Source organism: Carassius carassius, chromosome 30 (genome assembly GCF_963082965.1).
Source record: "Carassius carassius chromosome 30, fCarCar2.1, whole genome shotgun sequence".
Lineage (NCBI taxonomy): Eukaryota > Metazoa > Chordata > Actinopteri > Cypriniformes > Cyprinidae > Carassius > Carassius carassius.
Genome location: NC_081784.1, coordinates 30,061,567 through 30,089,466, shown reverse-complemented (window position 1 = coordinate 30,089,466; position 27,900 = coordinate 30,061,567). Strand labels below are relative to the sequence as shown.

At 44.3% G+C, this 27,900-nt stretch overlaps 2 protein-coding genes across 3 annotated transcripts; one reads left to right on the top strand and one right to left on the bottom strand.

Moving 5' to 3' along the window:
• Nucleotides 1–8,416: 8,416 nt before the first annotated feature.
• slc30a6 (solute carrier family 30 member 6) lies at nt 8,417–25,340 on the bottom strand. The gene is made up of 15 exons (XM_059518201.1): nt 25,101–25,340; nt 24,065–24,111; nt 23,346–23,432; nt 22,991–23,075; nt 18,071–18,113; nt 17,517–17,582; nt 16,461–16,541; nt 11,553–11,588; nt 10,753–10,847; nt 10,312–10,360; nt 10,116–10,235; nt 9,751–9,853; nt 9,622–9,669; nt 9,467–9,535; nt 8,417–8,974 (listed from the first exon to the last, which is right to left on the bottom strand). Exons 1-15 carry the CDS (start codon nt 25,291–25,293, stop codon nt 8,432–8,434), a joined length of 1,665 nt encoding a protein of 554 aa, XP_059374184.1. The 5' UTR covers nt 25,294–25,340; the 3' UTR covers nt 8,417–8,431.
• A 402-nt stretch (nt 25,341–25,742) lies between these two features.
• Nucleotides 25,743–27,812, top strand: LOC132111033 (mitochondrial pyruvate carrier 1-like). 2 transcript variants are annotated; one of them, XM_059518209.1, is made up of 4 exons: nt 25,743–25,944; nt 27,122–27,218; nt 27,308–27,440; nt 27,543–27,812. In XM_059518209.1, the coding sequence occupies exons 1-4, from the start codon at nt 25,870–25,872 to the stop codon at nt 27,565–27,567; spliced, it is 330 nt and encodes a 109-aa protein (XP_059374192.1). In that variant the 5' UTR covers nt 25,743–25,869; the 3' UTR covers nt 27,568–27,812. The 2 variants fall into 2 exon arrangements, with proteins under 2 accessions (XP_059374192.1, XP_059374193.1); XM_059518210.1 differs by lacking the exon at nt 25,743–25,944 and adding an exon at nt 26,913–27,044.
• The last annotated feature ends 88 nt before the right edge of the window (nt 27,813–27,900 follow it).

Below are 27,900 nucleotides of genomic sequence, written 5' to 3'. Positions count from 1 at the left end.
CTGCAAACAGGATAGGAGCAAACCACTGTGAAACTATAATCATAAAACAAACAGATATTAATATGATTCTGATTCTGCTCGGCCTCCAGAGCCTCCACAGACGTCTCAGTCCTGCTCTCTCCATCCTCTCCTGAACACAGATCTGCTCACACAGTCCAGGACCTCCTCTTGTCAAATTACACAAAACAAAAGATTGTTTTATAATTATAGCTTTGATCCTCACTGCTGATTTTATTTCTAATATTTAGGATGATAAAAAATGTTTTTCCCCAAAGCATGTTTAAAAGAGCAAACGTTACAGTAAACACAAACTACTGAAGCCTTTTATTTCTATAAGTAATGATTCAGTTCTACATTCAGGGGATCATTTCCAAAACATAAAAGACTACTTTTGCAGAATAATATTTGACCGAGCGCTGAATCACTAGTGGTCTGTTTTAGATCACATAACATGTGTTTCCATCATGAGCATTAGAGTATTGATTGCTGTGCAGGTTCATTCAGCAACAACATGGGAACAATTAGCCATTCACATCCCTCCAAGCCATATGATGTTTCCCAATTCACCACAAACAGTGACTTACATCTCCATTAAGAAAGAGCTTCTGCATGTGCTTTTCCAAACCAGTACTTAATGATTCTTTCACACCATAATGATCAATTACTGTCCTCCAACCAGAGTCAGACGTAGTATAAAATCTGAATTTTTGGGCAAGATCTGCAAATGTTTTCCTTTGACTGTATTGCGTTTTTATTTGGCACAACATCTGTTTTTGTGAACTTTGAGCACATTACTGTGTATCGCACACTCTGCTTTCCTGCAGTGTTACCTGCAGATGTACAGACTCTTATAACAGATTTAACCAGTATCTTTTGTATCTGACAGATGTACACCTGCAAACAGTGGCGGTATTTCATCCTTTCAGGGACAGCAGACAGAGATGGAGAGAAAAGTAAATCCTGTCAGTTTCAGGAAGCCAGTGGCTGAAAATGACAAAACCGGATCTCTAATGGTTGCATATATTTAACTGAAGAGGCATGTTTCAAAGAAGCATTGGTTTAGCATCGCTAGCTTCAGACCATCACATTTCTCTGCCAGTGATACGAGGGTTTCATCATCTCCTGCAGTCATGTCCCTCCTGTATGAATGCATTATATTTACCTTTGCCTGCACTGTGATGGTCCGCTTGTGAAAGATCATTTCCTAGTCTCGCTGCTTTCAAATGTTAAGTGGGAAGCGCAGGCCACATGATCTCTCCATTATCATTCCTGTAAGCTTTTCCATCTGTCAGGTCTACTCCAGACCTGCAGCATCCGTCATTAACTCGGTACAGAACCATACTAGTTTACATACACTGTCACGTCTGTGTGTAGACTTCAATGACATACTTTCACCGGATCAGGAGAAAAACAACATTCTTTTTCATTTGGATTCAAGAATTAACTTGATTTTTCCTGCAAACATCTGTTCTAAATGTGCACTATTTCTATTCCAGACTTGATCTAGCACTTTAGGTTAGCAGTGGTAAATAACTACTGGCACTGGCTGCAGGTCTCTAAGCACACACTGGATTGTGGGAAATAGTGTAAGAATCAGTCACTAAAACAAACAAATAAAAGATCATGTGTTGTGACTGTACTGTACAGGCATGAACAGGATCAGATGACTGAATCAGGTTTACTCTGTCTCTGTTCTGTGATAGTGCAGCACCAGTGCAGAAATGCTGAATTCTTATTGGCTGGCTGGACATCCAATCAGATGGCTAGTTGGACCAGAATGAGGTCATCAGCGGTTTTTCCTCATTCTGGTCATTTTGACATGCAGTCTAGAAGTGAGTCTAGGGAAAACCTAGGACAAACATCTTGACAGTGTTTTTAAGATGGAGTGAACTGTACAGTCAGGAAATTAAACAGATAGAGGATGCCCTGTGAGAAAGAGGTGATCCTGAGACCTTCACCGAGGACAGTTTACTGTCATGTGCTCCTCTGGTTGTGTCTGTGGTCCAGGTACATTACCACAGACTGAATAAAGCAACAAATGCTGATATTTAATCAAATGCTATCATATTATCTCACTAAGGGAATATGATCTCAGTGCAGATCATCTTATAAACTGGAGCCAGATGCTTGATAATGATTTCTGCTGATCTTGGCAGAAGACCTGGACATCAGCACGCACACACTGCTCCGCAGAACACTTCTACATTTGGACAGATGTTTACTAGATAAGCCGTTAGTAATCACAATAATCAAAAGCAACCAAAAAAAAAAATCTACACAGAAGATGAGAAAATATGATAATGAAAATTTGTGCCTACTGTTTTTTGTATTCAATTTTCAAAATTGAACAATAAAATACATTCAGTGGAGCGGGAGGGATGAGGGTCCACAGAGAAGCCAATGTGGAGCTAATGGGTTCCCAGAGAGAGATGGGGTCATGTGCTTGGGGGACTGAGGTGAAGCTGGTCTGTGGAGTGGGTAGCCCAAAGGCAGAGCTGGGGAGCTCGACAAATCCAATGGGGTAAGATGAGCCAAGGAACTGAATGGGACCAGTGAGAACAGCAGGGATCTGGATGAACTCTTGAGTTGAAGTGAGAAAGTGTGGGAACTGAATGGAAAAGGCTGAGACGAGAAAGCTTCGAGGCTGGACAGGACATGCAGAGATGAAAGAGCTTGGACGCTGGATGGGACTAACGGCACAGGAAGGACTCAGGATGGGACCGGGACACCAAGACAGTCAGACAGGACTGGCAGAGGAGGAAGAGGTGGGCACAAGGAACCGGCTCTGTGGCATCCAGTGCTCAGGAATAGACATTGTGGAAGGCTCGGGCTGAGAAACCGAGCTGGGGGTATGCTCTTCTAGCACACTGAAGGTGTATGATGATCCACATACGGTCAGTGGCTGAAGACCCTCATTCAACCGCAGCATCTGGCCAAGGATGTCATCCCACTCCAGAAGATGTATTTTAGGGCCTCGTTGTTCCAGCATGACTCGTGGTAGAGATCTAACTCCTCTGCATACCCCTCCATTTTGACACAGACAGTCTTTGGGATTGAAACATGAAAACCCTGCTTAGTTCATTGTTGTCTGTTATTCTTTCACAGGTGAGCCCAAATGGAGACGCAATATGAACAGGTGCCACTTGGAAACACAGAACCATAAAGATACACCCTAATAAAAACACAAGGGAGGATCCACCGACAACAGTACGCTAGTCCAGATAAGTAGGGTCTATAATCCACACAAAGGAACGTAAACAATAGCAGACAACCAGTGTGTGTTTGTGTGTGAGCTTTCAACAGTTCCTGATGAGGAGATGATTGGAGAGTGAGCAGACTGAGGATGGTGTGTGGGGCACTGTTGAGGGAAAACTTGACATAAAATATAACTAAATATAAATATATTTAAAATATATACTTTTCCCATCATTGTTGATTTTTCCTTAAACAACGACTGAATGACATGACCAAAGGTCCACAGAAGAACCAGAGGAACAGAAGAATGGGGCAAAGCCGAAGCGAACCAAAGTGGAGCAGCAGTGTTTGAAGACCATGCTGGAGCTGGAGTTTGGAGAAGTCAGGGTGGACCTGGAGAATCAGTAGATTGTGAATGATTTGGGGGACGTAGGAACCCTGGTGGAACCAGGAGAGTGGCAAACATCAGACTGACCAGTCTTAGAGCCCAAGTGTGTGTGCAAAAGAGCATGAGTAAGCGACTTAATGCAGATTTGAATGAAAGAAGACAGAAAGAAGGAAAACATGTCAGTGATTAGTTTACCCGAGACACTGATTGTAGGATAAAAGTGCTTTTAAATAAATTGAATACTGATTTATAATCTGAATAATACCATCTTGTGTTATAATAAAACAGATTGTACTGCAAGGAAGTCTGTTGGTTCGTGTTATGCATGATAATGTTGATTTAACGTGCATGCAGTTCACATGCATAATACTGTACACTACTGTGTATAACTGTGAACTAAGAAACATGATTAGTAATGAATATTTTATTCTCTTTTCTTTAAGGTTATCACCTAATCGAACTTTAAAAACATCATCTGATGGATCATTAATATACTGTAATCAAACCTGAATCTAGCTGGAAACTGAAAATAAGCTTGATGTTTAAAACATACTGCAACTAAGTCAAGAATTAAACAGGTTTACTGAAGATTAAAACAAGTAAAAGCCATTTGGAGTTGATCCATGTGTTGACTATGCCCTTTTTTTGAGTTCAAGGCAGAGAATGAGATGTGAAATCCAAAGTAACTCAGGTGACCCAGGGGGAGCTGGTATAGAAGACCCAGACAGCCCCCAGTCGACAGCACAGAGAAACCTAGTAGGTGGCATAGAGACGGAAAAGCCAAGCTATGTGGCCAGAGAATTCACAGGGAAAGCAATCGAGCCATGGAGAAGCTCTGGACCAGGGGACTTTGTGAGAGCAAAAAACTTCTTGTTCATCCCAAAGAGGACAGGGAGACAACATTTGGGCAAGATTCAAATCTGATGAATGGATTAACAGGGGAAGACCCCGATGTAAGTTCTGGGGCTGGAGTGGAAAACTCAAAAAATGTATCTTCCACAGTGAACAAGAAACCACTTAATGACATTCTCTAAAATCAGGAAAGTTGATGGGTCCTTAAAAAAGTATTACATTTAGTTGTATCAAATTCAAGGCCATACAAATTCTTACAAGGTACAAGAAAGTTTTAATTATGCTTTCAAGAGGTCTTGAATTTGGGGATGGAAAGACGAGAATTGCCATATGGCTATGACAATTAAACTTCAAAAGGCTATGATTTCATTGATTTCATTGAATCATGAGCATTATATTTCTGCCTTTCCGAAAGCGCCTCCTGCTGGCAGATGATAAATGTGCATTTTCAATTCTCTGTAGAACATTTTTGTCTGCCACATACATCAATGTGGCTCATTTCAGAAAAGTAACCATTATATTGCACAGAAAGAAAAAAAAAAATTATTTACACCTCATGAGAAATAAGTAAATTTTATAATTGTTATTGCTCTAAAATGAAACAACCTCGATGATGTATGTGGCCAACAAATGCAGCCTCCAGAATGAGACACAGCTAATGTGTGAGTGTGTGAGCTCAAGTCTATATAGTGTCCTTGGTGAGCGCTCTTATCTTATTAGGCTGCAGTTGTGAGTTATTTACTGAGTGTGGATGGTGAAGCGTGACATAGAGGACAGCTGAGATTTACAATGCAATTCATGTGTTTGATACATCACAGCAAAGTTTGAGTCACTTGTTGGTGCACTTCTCACAACACATCATGTTTTAGGTGAGTGGGATCTTAATTTTAATATCTGCTGGACACACGGTCAATGTTTCTGACAGATAACCAGTAGCTCCAACCAGTCTTTGTCTTTAAAAAATACCTTTAAAGAGTAAAAGAGAAGAATGACAGATGAATGGAAGAGGATGTAGGAGAGGGACTAGATGAGCTAAAGATGTGGAAGCAAAATCACGTCATGAAGTGTGAATCTCATGTAACCTCTCAAGAGGAAGAAGAGAGTACTGCACAATATGCTCTCGAAGCATTAAAAGCATGCTGGCTAACTGTAAGCCAAGCATTAATATAGTCTATAAAAATATAAGAAATGCCCTCTCTTATCTCTACAGATTCATGCTGTGAATTCTTCGACCTTTGTCAGTTTAACAGATCTGGCCTCATGTGACCTTTGAGTGAATGTGTCAGGCCCTTTCAGGATCAAACCTGTCTCACTACCAAACACAAAAGAGTCCTGAAAAAACACAACGCTGCGGTCTAATTGACAACACACACGGACCCATGCACACACTTACACCACACTTCAGCAAATCACAGTTTTGGTTCATTACTGTTTGAGAATCAGTGCATTGTAATATTTCTAGCTTAAATAAAACTCTTGCATATAAAAACTCTGTTTGATTGTGTCACTAAACCTTTTGTCCCTAATTCTTGGTGATGAATGATGCTTGATCGATCTCATCAAACCAAAATCCCTTCAGCGCTTTCATTGTGTGTATCCACACAGAGAACACAACACCTGAGTGGACCACTGACAAATACTGAAATGTCTAAAAGACTTTTAATATACAATGTAGCTTGCAAAATTGCTTATTATTTTTGATTGATCAAATGGAACAAAGATGCTTTTTGCCTACAGAAGCTTGACGTTACATCACCTACCAGCAGGTGCTATCTACCAAAGATAACTAGCCTAAGCCAATTGTTAATGTATGCCAGTGATTTCTTTCCTTACTGCATTTGTTTTGAGTCAGTGCTGCATTAGGGGCCAATCACATACGTTGGGATCAAACAGACTTTGAGGATTTGTGGAATTTTCAAAGCATATTAATTAGAAACGAAACACCCATTCCCCAAGATGATAGAAAGATGACAAATCTGGTCTGCATGTGGTCCACTTGAGATGTGGTGGAAACTTCCATGACTTTTAAATACATTCATGTATAGTTTCTTACAGATTTGCAGAGACTCCTTTACCTGTCTAAACTAATCTTGGTCCATTCCTCATGTGCAAAAGCTTCCAGGTCATTTATGCTGCTACTGCTTTCTTCAAACCATACCAAAGATTTAAATCCAGAGACTAAGCAGGCCACTGAACAGACCAACTCCAGAGCCAAGCTTTGGTAGATTCAGATGCACACCTGGGATCACGGTCCTGTTGGAAGCCCACACTTGTTGGTTGTTCTTGTAGTATGTTCTGAAATTCTCCTTTCATCAAGCTTGCGAGCCAATGGCAGTAAATTGAGGGTTTTTCTTAGCTGCTCTGATCAAGCATTTTATTCACATTGATGAAAATTTCCATGGCACCATACATTTTAAATAGACAAATGATGCGTCTGATAGCAAATTATTTTTGCCTTTTTAATGCATTAAAATAATGTGTCGTCTTAGATTTTGTGAGAGCACTTTTGTTTTGGCCACGCATGTACCCGCAGTGTTTCTGACCTTCCCTGGATGTGCACTGCTGATGAATAGTGTGCTACTCTCCGAGTGATCTGATGGACTCAGTCTCTGCTGGTTTAAATATGAGTCATACAGAGACTTTAGAGGAGCTGGATCCAGTGCTATAGGGTAAGGAGTGATCTACTAACCCTGATCTGATGACTTTCCTGACCTAGAGGAGAATGAAAAGCTAATTCCTCAGGCCAAACTGCTCAGGTTTTGACAAGCTGGCAGAAATCTATTTTGTGACATCCAAAAAGATATTGTATTGAGATGATTGCAGCCCTGTAAAGGACTCGACAATCTGTTCAGGATGTTTTCTCCACCTGTGACGCCTGGATTGGCTTCAGGTTGGTGTTGAACAAGGTGTCATTTGTATTGATTGAGACAGCATTCCTGTAGCTCTCACAGTAGAGCGTGGTGGTAGCAATGCCAAATGCCACGGGTTCGATTCCCAGGGAATGCAGGTATTCACAAAGCTTAAGGGGCTGTTCACAAAAGTTGAGACATGGTCACACAGATGCAGGGTCACAAGATGTGTTTTTTTTTAAAAGCTGAACTTATTTTAACTTGAGTTTTACAACAATGACATGTGCAAGCAAAATATTTAAATATGTCCATCTAGAGTTTTTACATTGATTAAACAATGGAAATACAGTAAAATCACTTTAATGTGTTTGTCTACAATGAAGTAAATGCTTTTTTATATTGTAAATCTAGAATTAGTTTGTGTAATTTGCATTTTTGGGTTTAACACAGATGCCTCACAGCAGGATGGTTGCCAGTTCAATCCCCGGCTGGGGTATATATATATATACATTTTTTTTTTTCATCTGCAGCAACATTGCAAACTCTGAAAAAGATACATTTGGTCATTAACTTTTAAATGCATCATGCAAACACATGAGGATAAATCTTGGCATGAAAGACCCACGACTGGCAGATCAACATGCCCTCTTTATTTCTCTCCAGTACGGTAAGAAAATACAGTAAAGTAAGCTAAATGTGGATGCTGATTACTGTGACAAGATGCCTGACAGAGCAGTTTAAACGGTGACAGGATGTTCTTCCCAAAGCTTGCCTGCTGTTCTGCTACATAGCCTACTCAGAAGTATGTACTTCTTCTTCACACAAAAGCATTCTTTCAGGACATAATTAGGCAATGAAACACTGCACTCCTGAACTCGGTTCACACTGACAGTGATTAACTCCCTGGAGACAGCGAGTCGCGTCCGGTTCTTGTAGGCGGTATCCAACCGTCAGTGTGAACTTCATCAAGATGGCGTAAAAACTAAATAATGCGACTTCACAGATGTCTGATAGCCATTTAATACAAATAAAGACTACAGATAAAACATCCATTGAGAAAAAGAAAAGAAAACCTGTTGCTCTCGGTCCCGTAAACATAAATACTCAGGGTGTGGAGGGCTAGCGGTGTGATGGTCATGTGATCAGCTCAAGGTCTCTGTTGGCCAGACTGTGACGGGGGCAGACTGCTCCCGTATCTGTGTGGTGTGGTGCTCAGAGTCCTGTATCCTTGAACAGACGGCATCCGTGTCGCCACCCCAAAGCCCAGCCTCATGGAGGGAGCGTCCCCGGGGTTCAGCATGCTGGAGTAGGGGCCCATCCCATAGGAGAGCGGCGCATGGAAGGGCCTGTGCTGATGGGCCGTCTGGAACACCACGGGCTGGACGTGCTTCCCCGGCGTGTTGAAGGAGAACTCGGGCGGAGGGCTGCTGGGTTTGGCAGGTGTAGACGTGGCCGGGCTCGGCTCCTCGTGCGGTCTGGACCCCGGAGGGAAGGCAGCCGAAGCCACGTACTCGGAGAGGCTGAGCGAGCCGGTGGGCAGGGTGCTGGAGGTCAGCGAGTGACGAGCCCAGTCGTCTTTGAAGATCTGAACGGTCAGCGTGGACACCAGCGAGTTCAGCCGATTGGTCACATGGGCCAGAACCATCTGCTCGTCAGCATCTCTGCGGATGCGGACGTGAACGGAGCCGGCCTGCGCAGAAACACAGCGAGTTCAGATCTCCTACTGGAGGAACAGTGAGGGTTTACTGGAGAGTCGAGAGATCATGCCTCCAATATAATACTCAAGTCCTTTAAAGAGGTTTGTTACTGTACAGAAGATCCATATTATGAACCGTTTGAAGCTCAAGACGCTTGGTTGCTTGGACTTAAAATGCAGAGACAAAACGGACGAATATATTAAACACCTTCATTAGTTCTCTGAAGATCAAAGAAAGTCTAATGTGTCTGGAACTACATGAAGGTGAGTAAATGATGAGTAAATGATGAGTAAATTAAGGCATTTTAAAGGCTATTGTTCGCTTGGATCTATTTTTATAACTACAAAAAAAAAGTTACTTGTTAAATGATCCGATTACTCATCAGAATAATCGACAGACTACTTGATTACCAAAATAATCATTAGTGACAGGCCTAGTACACGTGTGTCAGCAACAAAGGTCATCGAGAGAGAATATCTACACACCAACGAGCCAAAGCCAATGGTCCAAAAGTGTTCATTTCTGACTTCAAGAACTCCATCCAGCGTGGACACCTGGAAACATCAAGAGCCAAACAAACATGAGAGGAGTGCACGTGCACCACAGAGATCTGACAGATGATGACCCATGATGTCCTGACCTCTCGGAGCAGTTTGTCAAGCTGACCGATGACGTGAGAAGGAGTGGTCTGCAGGAGAGAGAGAACAGCCCTGATATCACACTTCCACACACACGACACAGCATCAGTTCAGACATCAGTGACACACACCTGCAGAAGCACCTTCCCGCTGTACACACTCATGGGATACATGGTGCCGAAGATCATGAGGGCGATGACCACGGCAGACGCGGTGTCCATCGCACTGTAGTTACTGCACAACAACGACACAAGGAGATCACAATAAACCGTTGTGGTAGGGATGTAGACTTCACAGCAATGACAGTGAAACGTGACTCCGTTCTCACACACACACACACACACCGTGGTTACGAGTTACGAGTGCGACTCTCTAACATTAGCCTATGACCCAATGAATGTACTGTTAATTGTACTGGTAGAACTGCTGCAGGAGAAGAAGAGCCTGACAGATGCATTTGTGATCATATATGTAAGACAGAGTGTGTTCTCCTCACTTGATTTCGATGAGCATGTACGTGATGCCCAGAGCAAAGGCTCCAGCGAGGTTGATGAGCACAAACGGGTTCATCCTGGGCAGGAGAACGCTGCTGAGCGCCGGGATGAGTCCACACAGACTGCACACAAACATTCACAGGTCATTTACACTGCCTTCTTCACCATACAGCGTACAGAGCGGGAATCATGCGCTACCTTCGGCTCAGGTCAGCCACGTGCTCCTGGAGCCAGCTGGTGCTCGCAGCTAAAGACAGAGAAACACCAATCACAGCTCAGTCACATCCACACACACACACACACTTCTGTCTCTGAGCGGACGACAGCACACGAGTGATCCCAGCGCAGAGATACAGTCTAAAACATGTCTTCAGATCTTACACAACTGGCAAAACAATGCTACGGATCTTTTGTTATTATGAGAAGTGCAATGATATTTGCTGTTCATTATGAAACGGTGTCTGGCTGTAACCTTAAAACTACTGCAGAACTGAACCTGTAGACTGGGATCTGGTATAAAACCATGTGCTGAGCTGTCGTGACAGTGAACTGGTGTTGGATTGTGAGCAGGAGTCAGTAAACGGGCTGATCAGTGACTCTCAGACCTCACATGGGCCACACTCAGAAACAAGATCTTACCTTCAGACACGAAGACGAAGGGCTTGTTCTTGACCGACAGCAGAGTCAAGAGGTTAAAGAACAGAGCCACCAATGTCCCCACCAGCAGACGGCCCCTGAAACAACACAAATACTGTTTCCTTTCTCAACATCTACAGATGGATGAACAATGACAATGAGACTTTCAAATCTTTTACTCTAACACATCAGTTTGTCCGAGATCTACAGGCCAAGCGTCTGTCGGTCTACTTTTATCAGTGTTTTCCACACTTTGACCCTGCTCGGGCTTGAGTTGGCATCAGTGATTCAGCAGTTCTGTCCAGGAGAGAGAGAACTGATCACACGTTCATTATAGCGAACGAGAGAGTGCACGAGAAATACAGTGAAAGTGATGAAAGAGACTTTCTGATGTTATGTGATCTTTAGCCGAGCAATGCAATATGTGAACATTTTTATAACAGCATGAGCTGCTTAAAGAAGGAAGTTATCAGCATTTCTGATATTCAAAATGGTAAGCGAGCCCTGCTTTGTTTATGTTTAGTATATCTGCGTATTTCAGTATTCTGGTTTCTCTTTTTAACAGCTGACTCTAGACTAATGATAGCTGCTGATGTAGACGTTCATTCCTCTCACACTGGTGCGGAGCACGTGTTAGTCTGCAGTCGGCTGTAGTGTGAGCCGTGAGTTCAACCAACACCGCTGGATCACTGAAGTCAGCTTGGTGCGTCCTGGGCCTTAAAACCTCCTCCAACAGTAGACCAGTTCTTTGAGTGTGTGTGTGTGTGTGTGTGTGTGTGTGTGTGTGAGTGTGCTGTACTCACGTGTGCACCTCAGGCTGCTCCACGAAGCGCTCCACACTGAGACCGAAGGAAACACACAGTTAGCACACACACCTTATACTGAATAACATCACGTCAGAGCCGCTCTGAGAGTCTGAATCATTACAGTGAGCAGAAAACACCAAACCAGCCTCAGCAGGAGAAATGATCCACACGCGTCCTCATATCATAGGCTCACTCATATGTAGGGATGACATTATCAGTCGACATTATTGACAAAGTCAACAATACAAAAATATTTACAATTTTGTATTGTCGAGTAGTCGTGCGAAAAATAAAACAAAAACTGACAGGGGTGAGAAAGCAGCAGTTAAGAAAGCATCTGATTACAGTGATGTGAATGTTAATTACAGTCACCTCACGTTTATTTATATAGTACTTTACGCAATAGATAGCCTTAAATCAAGCAGCTTTATAGTATTAAACATGAAAACCCAGATTCAGTGTCACTTTCAGTTAGATTCACACCTTGATTTTCTGTTTATAAAGCAGCTCTCCAGTGTGGAGCTAGCTAATGATACAATCTTTATTAGTGAAAGTCATTTAATTATAAGATTGGCTTGCAGAGATCAAAACTTGATCTTGCTCTGGACTGTTTTGATTATCATAACCCTAAAAGGTATTTTAAGAGAGATTATGTTGTGAATAGTTTATAAAAATAATGACTTATAATAATGACTTACAAAAGATGTCAGGCAGAATGAGTTGTCATTCAGCTACTTTCGTATTCAGCTAATTAAATGGTGAATGAGAGTTTCTCTGTTATCTCATTTGTGCCCCAAATATATTCATGTGTATAAATATGTATTAATAACATAATATGACTCTCAAAAGCTAAAGTGCTTACTGTAATTTATTTGTTATATGTATAACTCAATATTTTAACTAGCTGCAAAAGCTGTGTGAGTGTGTGTGAGTGTGCGTTTAGTGTGAGTGTGTGTTCGTGTGTGTGTTTAGTGTGAGTGTGTGTGAGTGTGTGTGAGTGAGTGTGTGTGTGTGAGTGTGCGTTTAGTGTGAGTGTGAGTGTGTGTTTGTGTGTGTGTGTTTCGTGTGAGTGTGTGTGAGTGAGTGTGCGTTTAGTGTGAGTGTGTGTGAGTGTGCGTTTAGTGTGAGTGTGTGTTTAGTGTGAGTGTGAGTGTGTGTTTGTGTGTGTGTGTTTCGTGTGAGTGTGTGTGAGTGAGTGTGCGTTTAGTGTGAGTGTGTGTGAGTGTGTGTGTGTGAGTGTGCGTTTAGTGTGAGTGTGAGTGTGTGTTTGTGTTTCGTGTGAGTGTGTGTGAGTGAGTGTGCGTTTAGTGTGAGTGTGTGTTCGTGTGTGTGTTTAGTGTGAGTGTGTGTGAGTGTGTGTGTGTGAGTGTGCGTTTAGTGTGAGTGTGAGTGTGTTTCGTGTGAGTGTGTGTGAGTGAGTGTGCGTTTAGTGTGAGTGTGTGTGAGTGTGCGTTTAGTGTGAGTGTGAGTGTGTGTTTGTGTGTGTGTGTTTCGTGTGAGTGTGTGTGTGAGTGTGTGTGAGTGAGTGTGTGTGTGTGAGTGTGTGTGAGTGTGCGTTTAGTGTGAGTGTGAGTGTGTGTTTGTGTGTGTGTTTCGTGTGAGTGTGTGTGTGAGTGTGTGTGAGTGAGTGTGTGTGTGTGAGTGTGTGTGAGTGTGCGTTTAGTGTGAGTGTGAGTGTGTGTTTGTGTGTGTGTTTCGTGTGAGTGTGTGTGTGAGTGTGTGTGAGTGAGTGTGTGTGTGTGAGTGTGTGTGAGTGTGTGTGTGTGAGTGTGCGTTTAGTGTGAGTGTGAGTGTGTGTTTGTGTTTCGTGTGAGTGAGTGTGTGTGTGTGTGAGTGTGCGTTTAGTGTGAGTGTGTGTTCGTGTGTGTGTTTAGTGTGAGTGTGTGTGTGTGAGTGTGCGTTTAGTGTGAGTGTGTGTTTGTGTGTGTGTGTTTCGTGTGAGTGTGTGTGTGAGTGTGTGTGAGTGAGTGTGTGTGTGTGAGTGTGCGTTTAGTGTGAGTGTGAGTGTGTGTTTGTGTGTGTGTTTCGTGTGAGTGTGTGTGTGTGAGTGAGTGTGTGTGTGTGAGTGTGTGTGTTTCGTGTGAGTGTGCGTTTAGTGTGAGTGTGTGTGAGTGTGCGTTTAGTGTGAGTGTGTGTTTGTGTGTGTGTTTCGTGTGAGTGTGTGTGTGAGTGTGTGTGAGTGAGTGTGTGTGTGTGAGTGTGTGTGTTTCGTGTGAGTGTGCGTTTAGTGTGTGTGTGTGTGAGTGTGCGTTTAGTGTGAGTGTGTGTTCGTGTGTGTGTTTAGTGTGAGTGTGTGTGAGTGTGTGTGTGTGCGTTTAGTGTGAGTGTGAGTGTGTGTTTGTGTGTGTGTGTTTCGTGTGAGTGTGTGTGTGAGTGTGTGTGTGTGAGTGTGTGTGAGTGTGCGTTTAGTGTGAGTGTGAGTGTGTGTTTGTGTGTGTGTTTCGTGTGAGTGTGTGTGAGTGTGTGTGAGTGAGTGAGTGTGTGTGTGTGAGTGTGTGTGAGTGTGCGTTTAGTGTGAGTGTGAGTGTGTGTTCGTGTGTGCGTTTAGTGTGAGTGTGTGTGAGTGTGCGTTTAGTGTGAGTGTGAGTGTGTGTTTGTGTTTCGTGTGAGTGTGTGTGAGTGAGTGTGCGTTTAGTGTGAGTGTGTGTGAGTGTGCGTTTAGTGTGAGTGTGTGTTCGTGTGTGTGTTTCGTGTGAGTGAGTGTGTGTGTGTGAGTGTGCGTTTAGTGTGAGTGTGTGTTCGTGTGTGTGTTTAGTGTGAGTGTGTGTGAGTGTGTGTGTGTGAGTGTGCGTTTAGTGTGAGTGTGAGTGTGTGTTTGTGTGTGTGTGTTTCGTGTGAGTGTGTGTGTGAGTGTGTGTGAGTGAGTGTGTGTGTGTGAGTGTGTGTGAGTGTGCGTTTAGTGTGAGTGTGAGTGTGTGTTTGTGTGTGTGTTTCGTGTGAGTGTGTGTGTGAGTGTGTGTGAGTGAGTGTGTGTGTGTGAGTGTGTGTGTTTCGTGTGAGTGTGCGTTTAGTGTGAGTGTGTGTGAGTGTGCGTTTAGTGTGAGTGTGTGTTCGTGTGTGTGTTTCGTGTGAGTGTGTGTGTGTGAGTGTGCGTTTAGTGTGAGTGTGTGTTCGTGTGTGTGTTTAGTGTGAGTGTGTGTGAGTGTGTGTGTGTGCGTTTAGTGTGAGTGTGAGTGTGTGTTTGTGTGTGTGTGTTTCGTGTGAGTGTGTGTGTGAGTGTGTGTGTGTGAGTGTGTGTGAGTGTGCGTTTAGTGTGAGTGTGAGTGTGTGTTTGTGTGTGTGTTTCGTGTGAGTGTGTGTGTGAGTGAGTGTGAGTGTGTGTTTGTGTGTGTGTGTTTCGTGTGAGTGTGTGTGAGTGTGTGTGAGTGAGTGAGTGTGTGTGTGTGAGTGTGTGTGAGTGTGCGTTTAGTGTGAGTGTGTGTTCGTGTGTGTGTTTAGTGTGAGTGTGAGTGTGTGTTTGTGTGTGTGTTTCGTGTGAGTGTGTGTGTGAGTGTGTGTGAGTGAGTGTGTGTGTGTGAGTGTGTGTGTTTCGTGTGAGTGTGCGTTTAGTGTGTGTGTGTGTGAGTGTGCGTTTAGTGTGAGTGTGTGTTCGTGTGTGTGTTTAGTGTGAGTGTGTGTGAGTGTGTGTGTGTGCGTTTAGTGTGAGTGTGAGTGTGTGTTTGTGTGTGTGTGTTTCGTGTGAGTGTGTGTGTGAGTGTGTGTGTGTGAGTGTGTGTGAGTGTGCGTTTAGTGTGAGTGTGAGTGTGTGTTTGTGTGTGTGTTTCGTGTGAGTGTGTGTGAGTGTGTGTGAGTGAGTGAGTGTGTGTGTGTGAGTGTGTGTGAGTGTGCGTTTAGTGTGAGTGTGAGTGTGTGTTCGTGTGTGCGTTTAGTGTGAGTGTGAGTGTGTGTTTGTGTTTCGTGTGAGTGTGTGTGAGTGAGTGTGCGTTTAGTGTGAGTGTGTGTGAGTGTGCGTTTAGTGTGAGTGTGTGTTCGTGTGTGTGTTTCGTGTGAGTGAGTGTGTGTGTGTGAGTGTGCGTTTAGTGTGAGTGTGTGTTCGTGTGTGTGTTTAGTGTGAGTGTGTGTGTGAGTGTGTGTGTGTGAGTGTGCGTTTAGTGTGAGTGTGAGTGTGTGTTTGTGTGTGTGTGTTTCGTGTGAGTGTGTGTGTGAGTGTGTGTGAGTGAGTGTGTGTGTGTGAGTGTGTGTGAGTGTGCGTTTAGTGTGAGTGTGAGTGTGTGTTTGTGTGTGTGTTTCGTGTGAGTGTGTGTGTGAGTGTGTGTGAGTGAGTGTGTGTGTGTGAGTGTGTGTGTTTCGTGTGAGTGTGCGTTTAGTGTGAGTGTGTGTGAGTGTGCGTTTAGTGTGAGTGTGTGTTCGTGTGTGTGTTTCGTGTGAGTGTGTGTGTGTGAGTGTGCGTTTAGTGTGAGTGTGTGTTCGTGTGTGTGTTTAGTGTGAGTGTGTGTGAGTGTGTGTGTGTGCGTTTAGTGTGAGTGTGAGTGTGTGTTTGTGTGTGTGTGTTTCGTGTGAGTGTGTGTGTGAGTGTGTGTGTGTGAGTGTGTGTGAGTGTGCGTTTAGTGTGAGTGTGAGTGTGTGTTTGTGTGTGTGTTTCGTGTGAGTGTGTGTGTGAGTGAGTGTGAGTGTGTGTTTGTGTGTGTGTGTTTCGTGTGAGTGTGTGTGAGTGTGTGTGAGTGAGTGAGTGTGTGTGTGTGAGTGTGTGTGAGTGTGCGTTTAGTGTGAGTGTGTGTTCGTGTGTGTGTTTAGTGTGAGTGTGTGTGAGTGTGTGTGTGTGCGTTTAGTGTGAGTGTGAGTGTGTGTTTGTGTGTGTGTTTCGTGTGAGTGTGTGTCAGGTGAACGTGAGTCAGTCAGGTCACCCCCGGCGCGCTGCTCATCATCACTGACAGGATCAAGTTCTGCACACACACAGGATCTCACCTTTCCTTCAGGATGAAGAGAGCGCCCAGCTGAACCAGCACAGTGGAGGCAAACACCGCCAGCACCTCGAAACGCTGGAAGCTGAGAGCACAGACACACATCAACACACACACCACTGCAAGCACAGGTGTGTGTCCCTGAAGCTCTGGGGTAATACCAGCAAGAACAGTTCAAAGATACCAAAGCTATACCAGAGACTGGCTTACTTCCTGAGGAGAAGCTATCTCCAGAAACAGGAAACGCATCACTACACATTAAACAGATCTCTCCCTTCACTACACCACACAGAGACGATTCATTAACCCCTTCAGCCCTGAAGGCATTTTCACTGGTTGTTCTTTCTCTCTGACGGACATACATCAAAATAAATACTGATACAAATGAACTTGGACATTGTCATGCTGAGAAACTGCTGATAAAAAGGCAAAAAAAGAAAGTTTGCTGAAGGGAAATTGTAGAATTTCTTATTTGGCATGTAATATCTCAGGTCTATGTCCTGTAGTGTTTATCTGTTTTTATAACTTTAGATCGGATCATGTGGATTTTTTGAATCGTGTGAATCTTCTGAAAAGATGATTATTAATGTTTGGCTGATATGTGGTAGACTGGTTAGGAGTCGATCACAATGGTTAGATGCATTAAAAGGCACTGTATCTGATATTCCTGACAGTGGCTGCTCTGTTATTGGATTATTTATTTATTTGTTTGTTGTTGTTGTGTTCAGACAGACAGTTCCTCCAGTGGCACACACATTGGAGAAAGATGCTGAATCAGCTCATTTTCACAACTTTCAAAACTCTTTTACAGAGCTTTTATCGACTGAATCACTGAACACACTGCTCTTCTGTCCTCACAGCCTTGTGTTATTGCTGTCAGAGATTCAATCATGTCTATACTGACGAGGCTCTACAGGCTCACACAGGGTTACGTCTGGGTGAACAGTTTACTATGGCATCAGTACCAGTCTCATAAACATGCCACCTAGCATGTGTCCAAGAGAGAAGATAACCTCATGATATAATAAACACTGATATGTGAAGTATGAGCCCTTCTTACCCAAACGAGTACACTTGACTGGGTTTCTTCATGGTCACCCAGAAACTCAGCAAACAGGTGATCAGACTGAGAGAGAAAGACAGAACAACACCGTGATGCAACGGACCACAGGAGTCAAATCATACAGCAGTCGAACCAAACGTCCAGACACCACGTATAACTGCTGATGTGTTTACCAGTGGGTTCAGCACACTACAGTTCATTCATAGAAGTGATGCCCAAAAGTCCTTCATACAGTGGACTACCTGTAAAATCTGACCTGAGCATGTGTCACTTAAGAGTTATCTGACATTATCAAGAGGAGTCTGAGTTCTTGTCATATTTAATTATCCTTTTCTAAACTGATCACGTGTGAAATGTTGAAGGTGTGTACAGTAAATAAAGTGGTTTGACTGTAGTGATAAGCTGCTGAACAGCCAGTCTTTCCTGTGAATCATGCACATCACATCCAGATGACAGACACATCAGAAACACTGTCTAAGGTAAGTTTGTGTAGCACTGATGAGTATTATCATCTGAACACAGACACACAAGTGTGAACAGAGGACACGTACCTGAAGAGATCGAAGATGGTGAGGTATGTGTACGCAGTTAAAGCTGAAACAGAAGACAGATGATGTTCAAAACAGCAGTCTGTGACACAACTGTGCACTTACAGAAAACCTTCACTTTCAACCAAACCACTGAGCTGACTAACATGTGTTCACATGACAGTCCTAATGTAAGAAAATAGCACTTTTACTGTCTAAACATCAAAAGTGCTAGCGAAGAGTTGGTATTTTCACATTCAGCATGAAATAAAGCGTCTCTGCAGAAGCACAGCTAACCCAGAGAGCAGTCGCTTCACTCCTGGAGGTGATGGGGACCTGAATGTGCCTCTAGGAAACACTGAACACCTTCTGGTTTGTCTTCCATCTTCAGTGAGTGTGTGGTGTTTCTTCAGACTGATCCTCTTATTCTGTCAAATGTGTTGATATATATATATATATATATTCCTCTGAAACCTGATCCAGGACACACAGACACTACCAGACCAGTGCAGAGTCACTTACACAGGACTGTTGGACCACCACACGGTCCTCTCTGAGCAACAGAAGCAGACCTGACCTGCTTCCAGAAGGAGATGTGTGCGTGTGTGTGTGTGTGCGCGTTGAAGACTGATGAACACGTCCCAGCGCTGGGACACACTGAGCAGATCAGGGTGACGTGTGTGTGTTTACAGTCCTGATCGATGCAGATGAAGACGCAGTGGTAAACCAAGCCAGGATCTTTATCTGAATATTTAATAACATCTACAGACCCGAGCATCCAAACACATCAGATCGTCCTCGAACCCTGACCTTCATCCGTCTCCCTGCAGGCCTCTCGGGAGCCCAGCTCCATTAAACCCAGCGGTTACCCGAAACACAAGCGCAGCGCTCAGAGGCCTGCGAGCGAGGCCCGGGACGGGGATCAGCTTTCTCTGCTGTAAGACAGATTTGCAAACTGCAGTGCTCAGCTGTCATGAGTCCTGAACACACATCGAGCGGCTCGGCTCCGGTGTCTGTCCACAGCAGAACAACAAGAGATCGCTCCAGATGTAAACTAAAAGCTTTATTGACAAACTACACACTAACACCCGGCGGGAGGAAGTGTCCACGCGGAGGGTAAACTGAGACGCTGCTGTTCCTGCAAGAAATAAGAGCACAGCAGCACGATGGAAACATCCCATCAAACCTGACCATCACACAACAGACCACAGCAGACTCAGATCTTCACCACAGCTCGCTCCGCTGACAAACACAAGGTCACAGATATCATAATGAGGATCTAAATCCATACATGAGCTGATCGTACATATCTGCTGTGTGCAGAACAGACCCAGAGCGTCTCCTCCTTCAGTGAAACCTCTGAAGAACGTGCTGGAGACAACAGGACACTGTTTCACTGGAGGAGGAGATGCACTGGACTGAAGGAATAGTTTCAGCTTATGTGGATCACTTGTGGGTTATTGTGATGTTTTTATCAGCTGTTTGGACTCTCATTTTGACGGCACCCATTCACTGCAGAGCATACTTTGATGAGACACTGATGCAGTGCTACATTTCTCCAGATCTGATGAAGACACACTCCTCTTCATCTCCTGGATGTGCTGAGGGCGAGCACATTAATCTTCAGTTGTCCTGTGAACCCTGATGAACCGCTGGCTGAACACAAATATCAGTTTCCCTTCGGCTAGCTCGCGCTGCACAATCTAACGCTTCCCTGTCCCACTGGAAAATTTAAGTTATCGAATCAATTCTAGGCATTTAGTCAGCATGAAATCAAGCTCGACCTGATTTGTTCGAGGTCTGTGTACACCAGACTCTGGGCAAAGATGAACTGTGTTCACACACTATCACATGGAGTACACTTTGAAAGGCTGAGCTTTCACTAGTGTACGTGTAAATAACTAAATACTATGGGCTGTCAATGTTACTGGTCATATTGGGAACAATGGTTTTGATCACATATTTTTTAATAAAATGTTGAGTCTTGGATCAGACGGTCATGACGTGCTCTTCCTGGGATGGGTGTTTAGATCAGACAGGACTGAACTTCAGGAGAGACACACGACGGTGTGTGAGAACTGCTACAGAGGTCAACACCGCTGCTCTGCAGACCTCAGGAGGTGTCCTTCAGGTCCTGTAGCGCTCCGTGTGAGACACTCTCATCTGAGAGGGACTTGATTTATTTCAGCTCTATCAACTACCTCCAGATTCAAGCATGAGAACGGCTGGACTCTCGTGAAGTCTCGTGGACTCTCGTGAAGTCTCGTGGACTCTCGTGAAGTCTCGTGGACTCTCGTGAAGTCTCGTGGACTCTCGTGAAGTCTCGTGAAGTTTCGCAGAGTCTCGTGGACTCTTGTGAAGTCTTGTGGACTCTCGTGAAGTCTCGTGGACTCTCGTGAAGTCTCGTGAAGTTTCGCGGAGTCTCGTGGAGTCTCGTGGACTCTCGTGAAGTCTCGTGGACTCTCATGAAGTCTCGTGAAGTTTCGCGGAGTCTCGTGGACTCTTGTGAAGTCTCGTGGACTCTCGTGAAGTCTCGTGAAGTTTCGCGGAGTCTCGTGGAGTCTCGTGGACTCTCGTGAAGTCTCGTGGACTCTCGTGAAGTCTCGTGAAGTTTCGAGGAGTCTCGTGGACTCTTGTGAAGTCTCGTGGACTCTCGTGAAGTCTCGTGGACTCTCGTGAAGTCTCGTGGACTCTTGTGAAGTCTCGTGAAGTTTCGCGGAGTCTCGTGGACCCTTGTGAAGTCTCGTGAAGTTTCGCGGAGTCTCGTGGACTCTTGTGAAGTCTTGTGGACTCTTGTGAAGTCTCGTGGACTCTTGTGAAGTCTCGTGGACTCTCGTGAAGTCTCGTGGACTCTCGTGAAGTCTCGTGGACTCTCGTGAAGTCTCGTGGACTCTCGTGAAGTCTCGTGAAGTTTCGCGGAGTCTCGTGGACTCTTGTGAAGTCTTGTGGACTCTCGTGAAGTCTCGTGGACTCTCGTGAACTCTCGTGAAGTCTCGTGGACTCTCGTGAAGTCTCGTGGACTGTCGTGAAGTCTCGTGGACTCTCATGAAGTCTCGTGAAGTTTCGCGGAGTCTCGTGGACTCTCGTGAAGTCTCGTGGACTCTCGTGGAGTCTCGTGGACTCTCGTGGAGTCTCGTGGACTCTCGTGAAGTCTCGTGAAGTCTCGCGGAGTCTCGTGGAGTCTCGTGGACTCTCGTGAAGTCTCGTGGACTCTCGTGAAGTCTCGTGAAGTTTCGAGGAGTCTCGTGGACTCTTGTGAAGTCTCGTGGACTCTCGTGAAGTCTCGTGGACTCTCGTGAAGTCTCGTGAAGTTTCGCACACTTTCGCGGACTCTCGCGGACTCTCGTGGAGTCTCGTGGAGTCTCGCGGAGTCTCGTGGACTCTCGTGAAGTTTCGCGGAGTCTCGTGGAGTCTCGTGGACTCTCGTGAAGTTTCGCGGACTCTCGTGAAGTCTCGTGGGCTCTCGTGAAGTCTCGTGGACTCTCGTGAAGTCTCGTGGACTCTCGTGAAGTCTCGTGGACTCTCATGAAGTCTCGTGAAGTTTCGCGGAGTCTCGTGGACTCTCGTGAAGTCTCGTGGACTCTTGTGAAGTCTCGTGGACTCTTGTGAAGTCTCGTGAAGTTTCGCGGAGTCTCGTGGACTCTCGTGAAGTCTCGTGGACTCTCGTGAAGTCTCGTGGACTCTCGTGAAGTCTCGTGGACTCTCGTGAAGTCTCGTGAAGTTTCACGGAGTCTCGTGGACTCTTGTGATGTTTCACGGAGTCTCGTGGACTCTTGTGATGTCTTGTGGACTTTCGTGAAGTCTCGTGGAGTCTCGTGGACTCTCGTGAAGTCTCGTGGACTCTCGTGAAGTTTCGCGGAGTCTCGTGGAGTCTTGCGGAGTCTCGTGGAGTCTCGTGAAGTCTCGTGGATTCTCGTGGACTCTCGTGGACTCTCGTGGACTCTCGTGAAGTTTCGCGGAGTCTCGTGGACTCTCGTGAAGTCTCGTGGACTCTCGTGAAGTCTCGCGGAGTCTCGTGGACTCTCGTGGACTCTCGTGAAGTCTCGTGAAGTCTCGTGGAGTCTCGTGAACTCTCGTGAAGTCTCGTGGAGTCTCGTGAAGTTTTGTGGAGTCTCGCGAAGTCTCGTGAAGTCTCGCGGAGTCTCGTGGACTCTCGTGGATTCTCGTGAAGTCTCGTGGACACACACAGGAGAGCCGTGGCCGAGCTCACGCTTCAACACATGACACATCACTGTTTGTGTCCTTCCTCACTGAACCCTGAGACAGAGTCTGGTCCTCGAAGCATCATCGTCTGTCGTCTCTGAAGGAGCTTCTTACACACACAGGCCACTGATGTGAAGATCATCTTACTGAAGAGCTCAATACAGGACTATTACCCTTCTCTGCTCAAGACACAGCGGTGCTGACTGATACCACACACACACACACACACACACACACACACACACACACACACACACACATACACACACAAACAAACACAGAGATTTCAGCCAGTTTCAGCAAATTTATTCAAAAACTTAAATAAATGTATTCAAATTCTAACAATAAAAGTGCACTACGGAATGTGTTTTATTGATTTTTATTTTCTGTGCCATCGGTTTTAATTAGTCTAAACACTGTGATAAATGTATTTTTAAAAGGTAACCAAATGAAGGCTGAACAATTCAGATTGGGCAATCATAGTGCTGCACAGGAGAGGTGTACAGGAGGATGAATGATGTACTGTGTGAGATCTGTCCACATTAATCAAAACCCTCTGTGTGTGAGGCCTACAGAAGTCATCAGTGTCACAGTGTACTAGATGGGTTTAATACACAGTGTGTTCATCAGACACATGAAGACACAACGACACACCTTCCTCCAGCGACACGGATGGACCTCAGTGTGTGTCAGATGTAAGTGTGTGTGTCTGGTATCAGTGTGTGTGCTGCGAGAGCTCACCCATGCTGTTGGTGGAGCTGCCCCACATCAGCAGACAGGCCGTGCAGAGCAGGTTCAACACGCCGAACAGAAGGATCCTCCACGACTGAAACACAATCACACAATCATGAAACGGCTGTGAGAGTCTGTGTGTGTGTGTGTGTGAGAACCAGTCAAACACTGACCCCTGCTGTCAGCTGTTCTAATAACACTTTACCTCATAAAACCAGTCGGGCTGGATTTCAGTAAAAGCCTTAAACAAACGCTTGTCAGTATGGAGTTTATGTCTTCGATATTAAAACATATGTGTCGTTGTGTTTTTAAATCAGTGCTGTATTGTTTCCATGAGATCAGCAGCTCAGATCACTGAACTCACCCGTCTGTCAGAGGTCACCAGACTTAACTCCTGCGCAAACTTCCCCAGGACCGAGCGCGGACTTTTGCGGAAGGGATGTATCGTGCCCTGCAGTGATGGACAGAGATCAATAAACAATACCCACAATCCCCAGAGTCAGAGTTCACAGCTAATGAGCTCAGCAACGAGCGCACTCTCCCGTGATACTGCGAATTATAACCAGAGTAAGGAAAACATCCTACAAAGCACACACTAACACTCAAAAGTTTAGGACACATTAAATTCGTGAAAAGTGACAGTAAATATATATGTTACAAAAGACTTCCATTTCAAATAAATGCTGTTCTTTTGAACTTTCTATTCATCTGTGAATCCTGAAAAATAAAGTGTAGCATGGTTTTCCAAAAAATATATTGTGCAGCACAACTGTTTTCAACTGATAATAAATCAAAATATTATTCTGATTTCTGAAGATCATGTGACTCTGAAGACTGGAGGAATGATGCTGAAAATACAGCTGAGCATCACAGTTTTTTACATTCACATAGAAAACACATTTTAAATTGAAAACAAAAAAAATACTTGACAGTACTACTGTAATTTAATCAAATAAACAACAGCTTGGTCAAACATAAAAGACTTCTTTCAAGCAAGCAAACATAAGAAAGAATAACACTAAAAATAAGTAAATAAATCTCACTGGCCAAAAACTATTTCTTATGAGACTAGAGGAGTCTTACCAGAACATACACGTCCGTCTCACGCTTCCTCCGGTTCACCGGAGCATCTGAACATGAAAACACACCGATTAACATCTGACAAGCCCTGGATCCCACACACACAGACACAGACCTCAGAAACAGAGACAGAACACACACACACACACACACACACAGAAACAGAGACAGAACACACACACACACACACACACACAGACACACACACACACAGAAACAGAGACAGAACACACACACACACACACACACAGAAACAGAGACAGAACACACACACACACACACACACACACACACAGAAACAGAGACAGAACACACACACACAGAAACAGAGACAGAACACACACACACACACACACACACACAGAAACAGAGACAGAACACACACACACACACACACACACACACACAGAAACAGAGACAGAACACACACACACAGACACACACACACACAGAAACAGAGACAGAACACACACACACACACACACACACACAGAGAAACAGAGACAGAACACACACACACACACACACACACACAGAAACAGAGACAGAACACACACACACACACACACAGACACAGACCTCAGAAACAGAGACAGAAACAGAGACAGAACACACACACACACACACACACACACACACAGAGACAAACACAGAGAAAGAGACAGACACACACACACACACACAGAGAGAGAGAGAGAGAGAGAGAGAGAGAGAGAGAGAGAGAGACAAACACAGAACACAAACACAGAGAAAGAGACACACACACACACACACACACACACACACACAGAGAGAGAGAGAGAGAGAGAGAGAGAGACAAACACAGAACACAAACACAGAGAAAGAGACACACACACACACACACACACACACACACACAGAGAGAGAGAGAGAGAGAGAGAGAGAGAGACAAACACAGAACACAGAAACACAGAGACGAACACAAACACAGAATACAGACACTGAATACAGACACAGAGACAAAACAGACACAGAGACAGAACACAGAGACGAACACAAACAAGATAACCCCGCTCACCCGAGTCCTTGATGCCGATCACGTCCAGCACCATCATGTCAGGTCTATCTGATGGCGACACCTTCCTCTCGGTGACTCCAGACGGCACTACATCGGGTTTGTTGCTCAGACTCCTGCTATAATAATCAGAAACATGACTGTGATATGAGTTATCATGAGCCATAACAGACGTGGACGAAATATCCAGCGCCATCTTTACTTCCGCCCACGTCACACTCCGCGGCCCGACCACGTGCTCCACCACAACCAATGACAACGCAGAGTTTATTTATTTTTTTCTTTTTCTTTCGGTTAACTACATTTTTTGTGTGTTTTTATTGTATAATATAACTATGAAACAAAAATAAATAAAAAAACTAGAGAAAATAAAAACAATATTCAACAATATTCAACCAACAATATTTTCAATGCATTATGTGTAATTACAATGAATTTTAATTAATTTTTGAGGAATGAGTGCATTGCCATTATACGTGTAAAGCAGTTTCAGGGTAACAATAATAACATCTGACGTAAACCTGGCGAACTGGGTTTAAAAATATAAAAATAATAATGATGATGATAATAATAATAATACTTTGTTTTCAGCACCTTGAGGACTTTACATCTGACAGCAGCGAGTGTGTGCGCAGGAAGTGACGTCACCCCGCCTGCATTTCTCTGTCCTCTGTTTGTCGTCGCGTACAGTGTTTGCAGTTGCTCAGTGTTGCTCAGTGTCCTCTCCTCACGAACCGGTTCTCGTCGTGACTGTCTCGTCGTCGGACTGATAATGGCCGGGACACTGGCGCGTAAGGCCGTGGATCATCTCCGCAGTAAAGAGTTCAGAGAGTATCTTATGAGGTCAGTGTTTCTCTGTGTTTCTCTCTGACGAGTCAAACCGTGCAGAGTGTGAGGAGTGTCGAGCAGAATACCGTGAAGTGAGTCTCGGTCGTGTGTGTGTGATAACTACAGACCGTATATAAACAGATAATAACCGCGGAACACCTGAAGGACACGCGCTGCAGTCCCGCCGCCCGCCGCCGGAGGCGCTGTCTGACCCCAGAGCTCTGTGATTACATGACAGTGGAGTGAGCTAACTGTCGTTATATCTTTAACTGTCTATGGTTATATCACCTGAGTCGAGTCTCGGAGAAATAAAACCCTCTTCACAGTGTTACTAGTATTTTAATTGTATTGGCTTAACGGCAGCAGTGCGTGTCTTTATCGACTCCTCGTGTTAGAACACAATAAAACCAGTGTTTTCATCTGTAAATCATTATACATTTAGTATAAATATCACAGTGACCATTTCTTTTTTGTCTTTGTGAGTGTTCACTTTACATTACATTACATTTAGTCATTTAGCACAGGCTTTTATCCGAAGAGACTTAAATGAGGACAGTGGAAGCAATCAAAAACAACAAAAGAGCAATGATATATAAGTGCTATAACAAGTCTAGGTTAGTTTAAAACAGTACAGGTTACACGCTTTTATTTTGTAGTTATAATAAAAATAAAACAGAATAGAAAAAGAATTGAGCAAGCTAGTGTTAGAGGCCTTTTTGTTTGTTTTTTTTGCTTTTTAATTTTATAACAAATAGTTGGGCAGGTCATTTAGGGAACAGTTCATTTAAAAGTCTGTGACTTTGTGTTTCTTTGGGATGAACAATCGAGCGACGTTCACTTGCAGAACACAAGCTTCTGGAGGACACATAAGTCTGAAGTAATGAATTCAGGTAAAGGGGTGCAGAGCCAGTGGTGGTTTTGTAGGAAAACAATGCCATGAATTTGATGCATGCTGATGCTTTCCTGGAGTAATAGTAAATTATTTTTGAACAAGCAGACACTTGATATTGTATATTAACAATCTTGTTGAGCCTGTCATGTGTTGTATTTGTCCTTGTTGTAACGTTGATGTTTCTTTCCCGATGGCTCTGCTCCCCCGTGGATCTTCTCCTCAGCACAGTAAGTCCCTCTCTAGTGAAGGATCTCTCTGTGTCTGTGTCCCGGCGGTTACAGCACTGGTTTCTCATGTTTTCCAGCACTTCTGGGGTCCGGTGGCTAACTGGGGTCTGCCCATCGCCGCCATCAGTGACATGAAGAAGAGTCCAGAGATCATCAGCGGCAGAATGACCTTCGGTACGTGACACAACAACAGCAGCTTGTGCAACAGACCGATAGTGTGAGGTCAGAGGTCAATCGAGGTGTTCTCCCTCTTGTTTTTCCAGCTCTGACTTGCTACTCGCTGCTGTTCATGCGCTTCGCCTACAAGGTCCAGCCCAGAAACTGGCTTCTGTTCGCCTGTCACTTCACCAATGAAGCAGCGCAGCTCACTCAGGGCAGCAGACTCATCAAATACAAGTACGACCGTCTAACACTGTCCCGTGTTTACTGTACACGTGTAATGAGATGTGTTCAGGTGCTCACACATAACACACGCTCTTGTTTCTCTGTGTTCCTCAGCATGGAGAAGAAGATGGCCAAATGATGACGTGTGAGGAGATCACGAATCTGTGTCACAACAGCTGATCCGTTTAACACAATTAATAATCATTCATATACACTGATGATTGGGCTTACGCCATTTTTCCTCTGTTACACATTTAACATTTTAAGCCTTACAACACAGCCTTGAAGGTCACAGTTTGTATGTAATGTAGAAATAGTTGAATAATTTATTTCCATACATAATGCGATCAGTGTGTTAATAATAAATATGGAGAAAAATACAAAGTTTTGCCTTTGCTTCTTTTGACTCATCTATCTATCTATCTATCTATCTATCTATCTATCTATCTATCTATCTATCTGTCTGTCTGTC

What these genes read in the sequence shown, in the direction of transcription:
- slc30a6 (XM_059518201.1), bottom strand. Translation starts at nt 25,293, where the DNA reads ATGGCGCTGGATATTTCGTCCACGTCTGTTATGGCTCATGATAACTCA. An exon ending in ACCATCTTCGATCTCTTCAG is followed by an intron (nt 17,583 to 18,070) that starts GTACGTGTCCTC and finishes TTTCTCTCTCAG; the next exon opens with TCTGATCACCTGTTTGCTGA. An exon ending in AGTCAAGTGTACTCGTTTGG is followed by an intron (nt 16,542 to 17,516) that starts GTAAGAAGGGCT and finishes CTGTGCTCTCAG; the next exon opens with CTTCCAGCGTTTCGAGGTGC.
- LOC132111033 (XM_059518209.1), top strand. Translation starts at nt 25,870, where the DNA reads ATGGCCGGGACACTGGCGCGTAAGGCCGTGGATCATCTCCGCAGTAAA. An exon ending in GAGAGTATCTTATGAGGTCA is followed by an intron (nt 25,945 to 27,121) that starts GTGTTTCTCTGT and finishes CATGTTTTCCAG; the next exon opens with CACTTCTGGGGTCCGGTGGC. An exon ending in AGCAGACTCATCAAATACAA is followed by an intron (nt 27,441 to 27,542) that starts GTACGACCGTCT and finishes TGTGTTCCTCAG; the next exon opens with CATGGAGAAGAAGATGGCCA.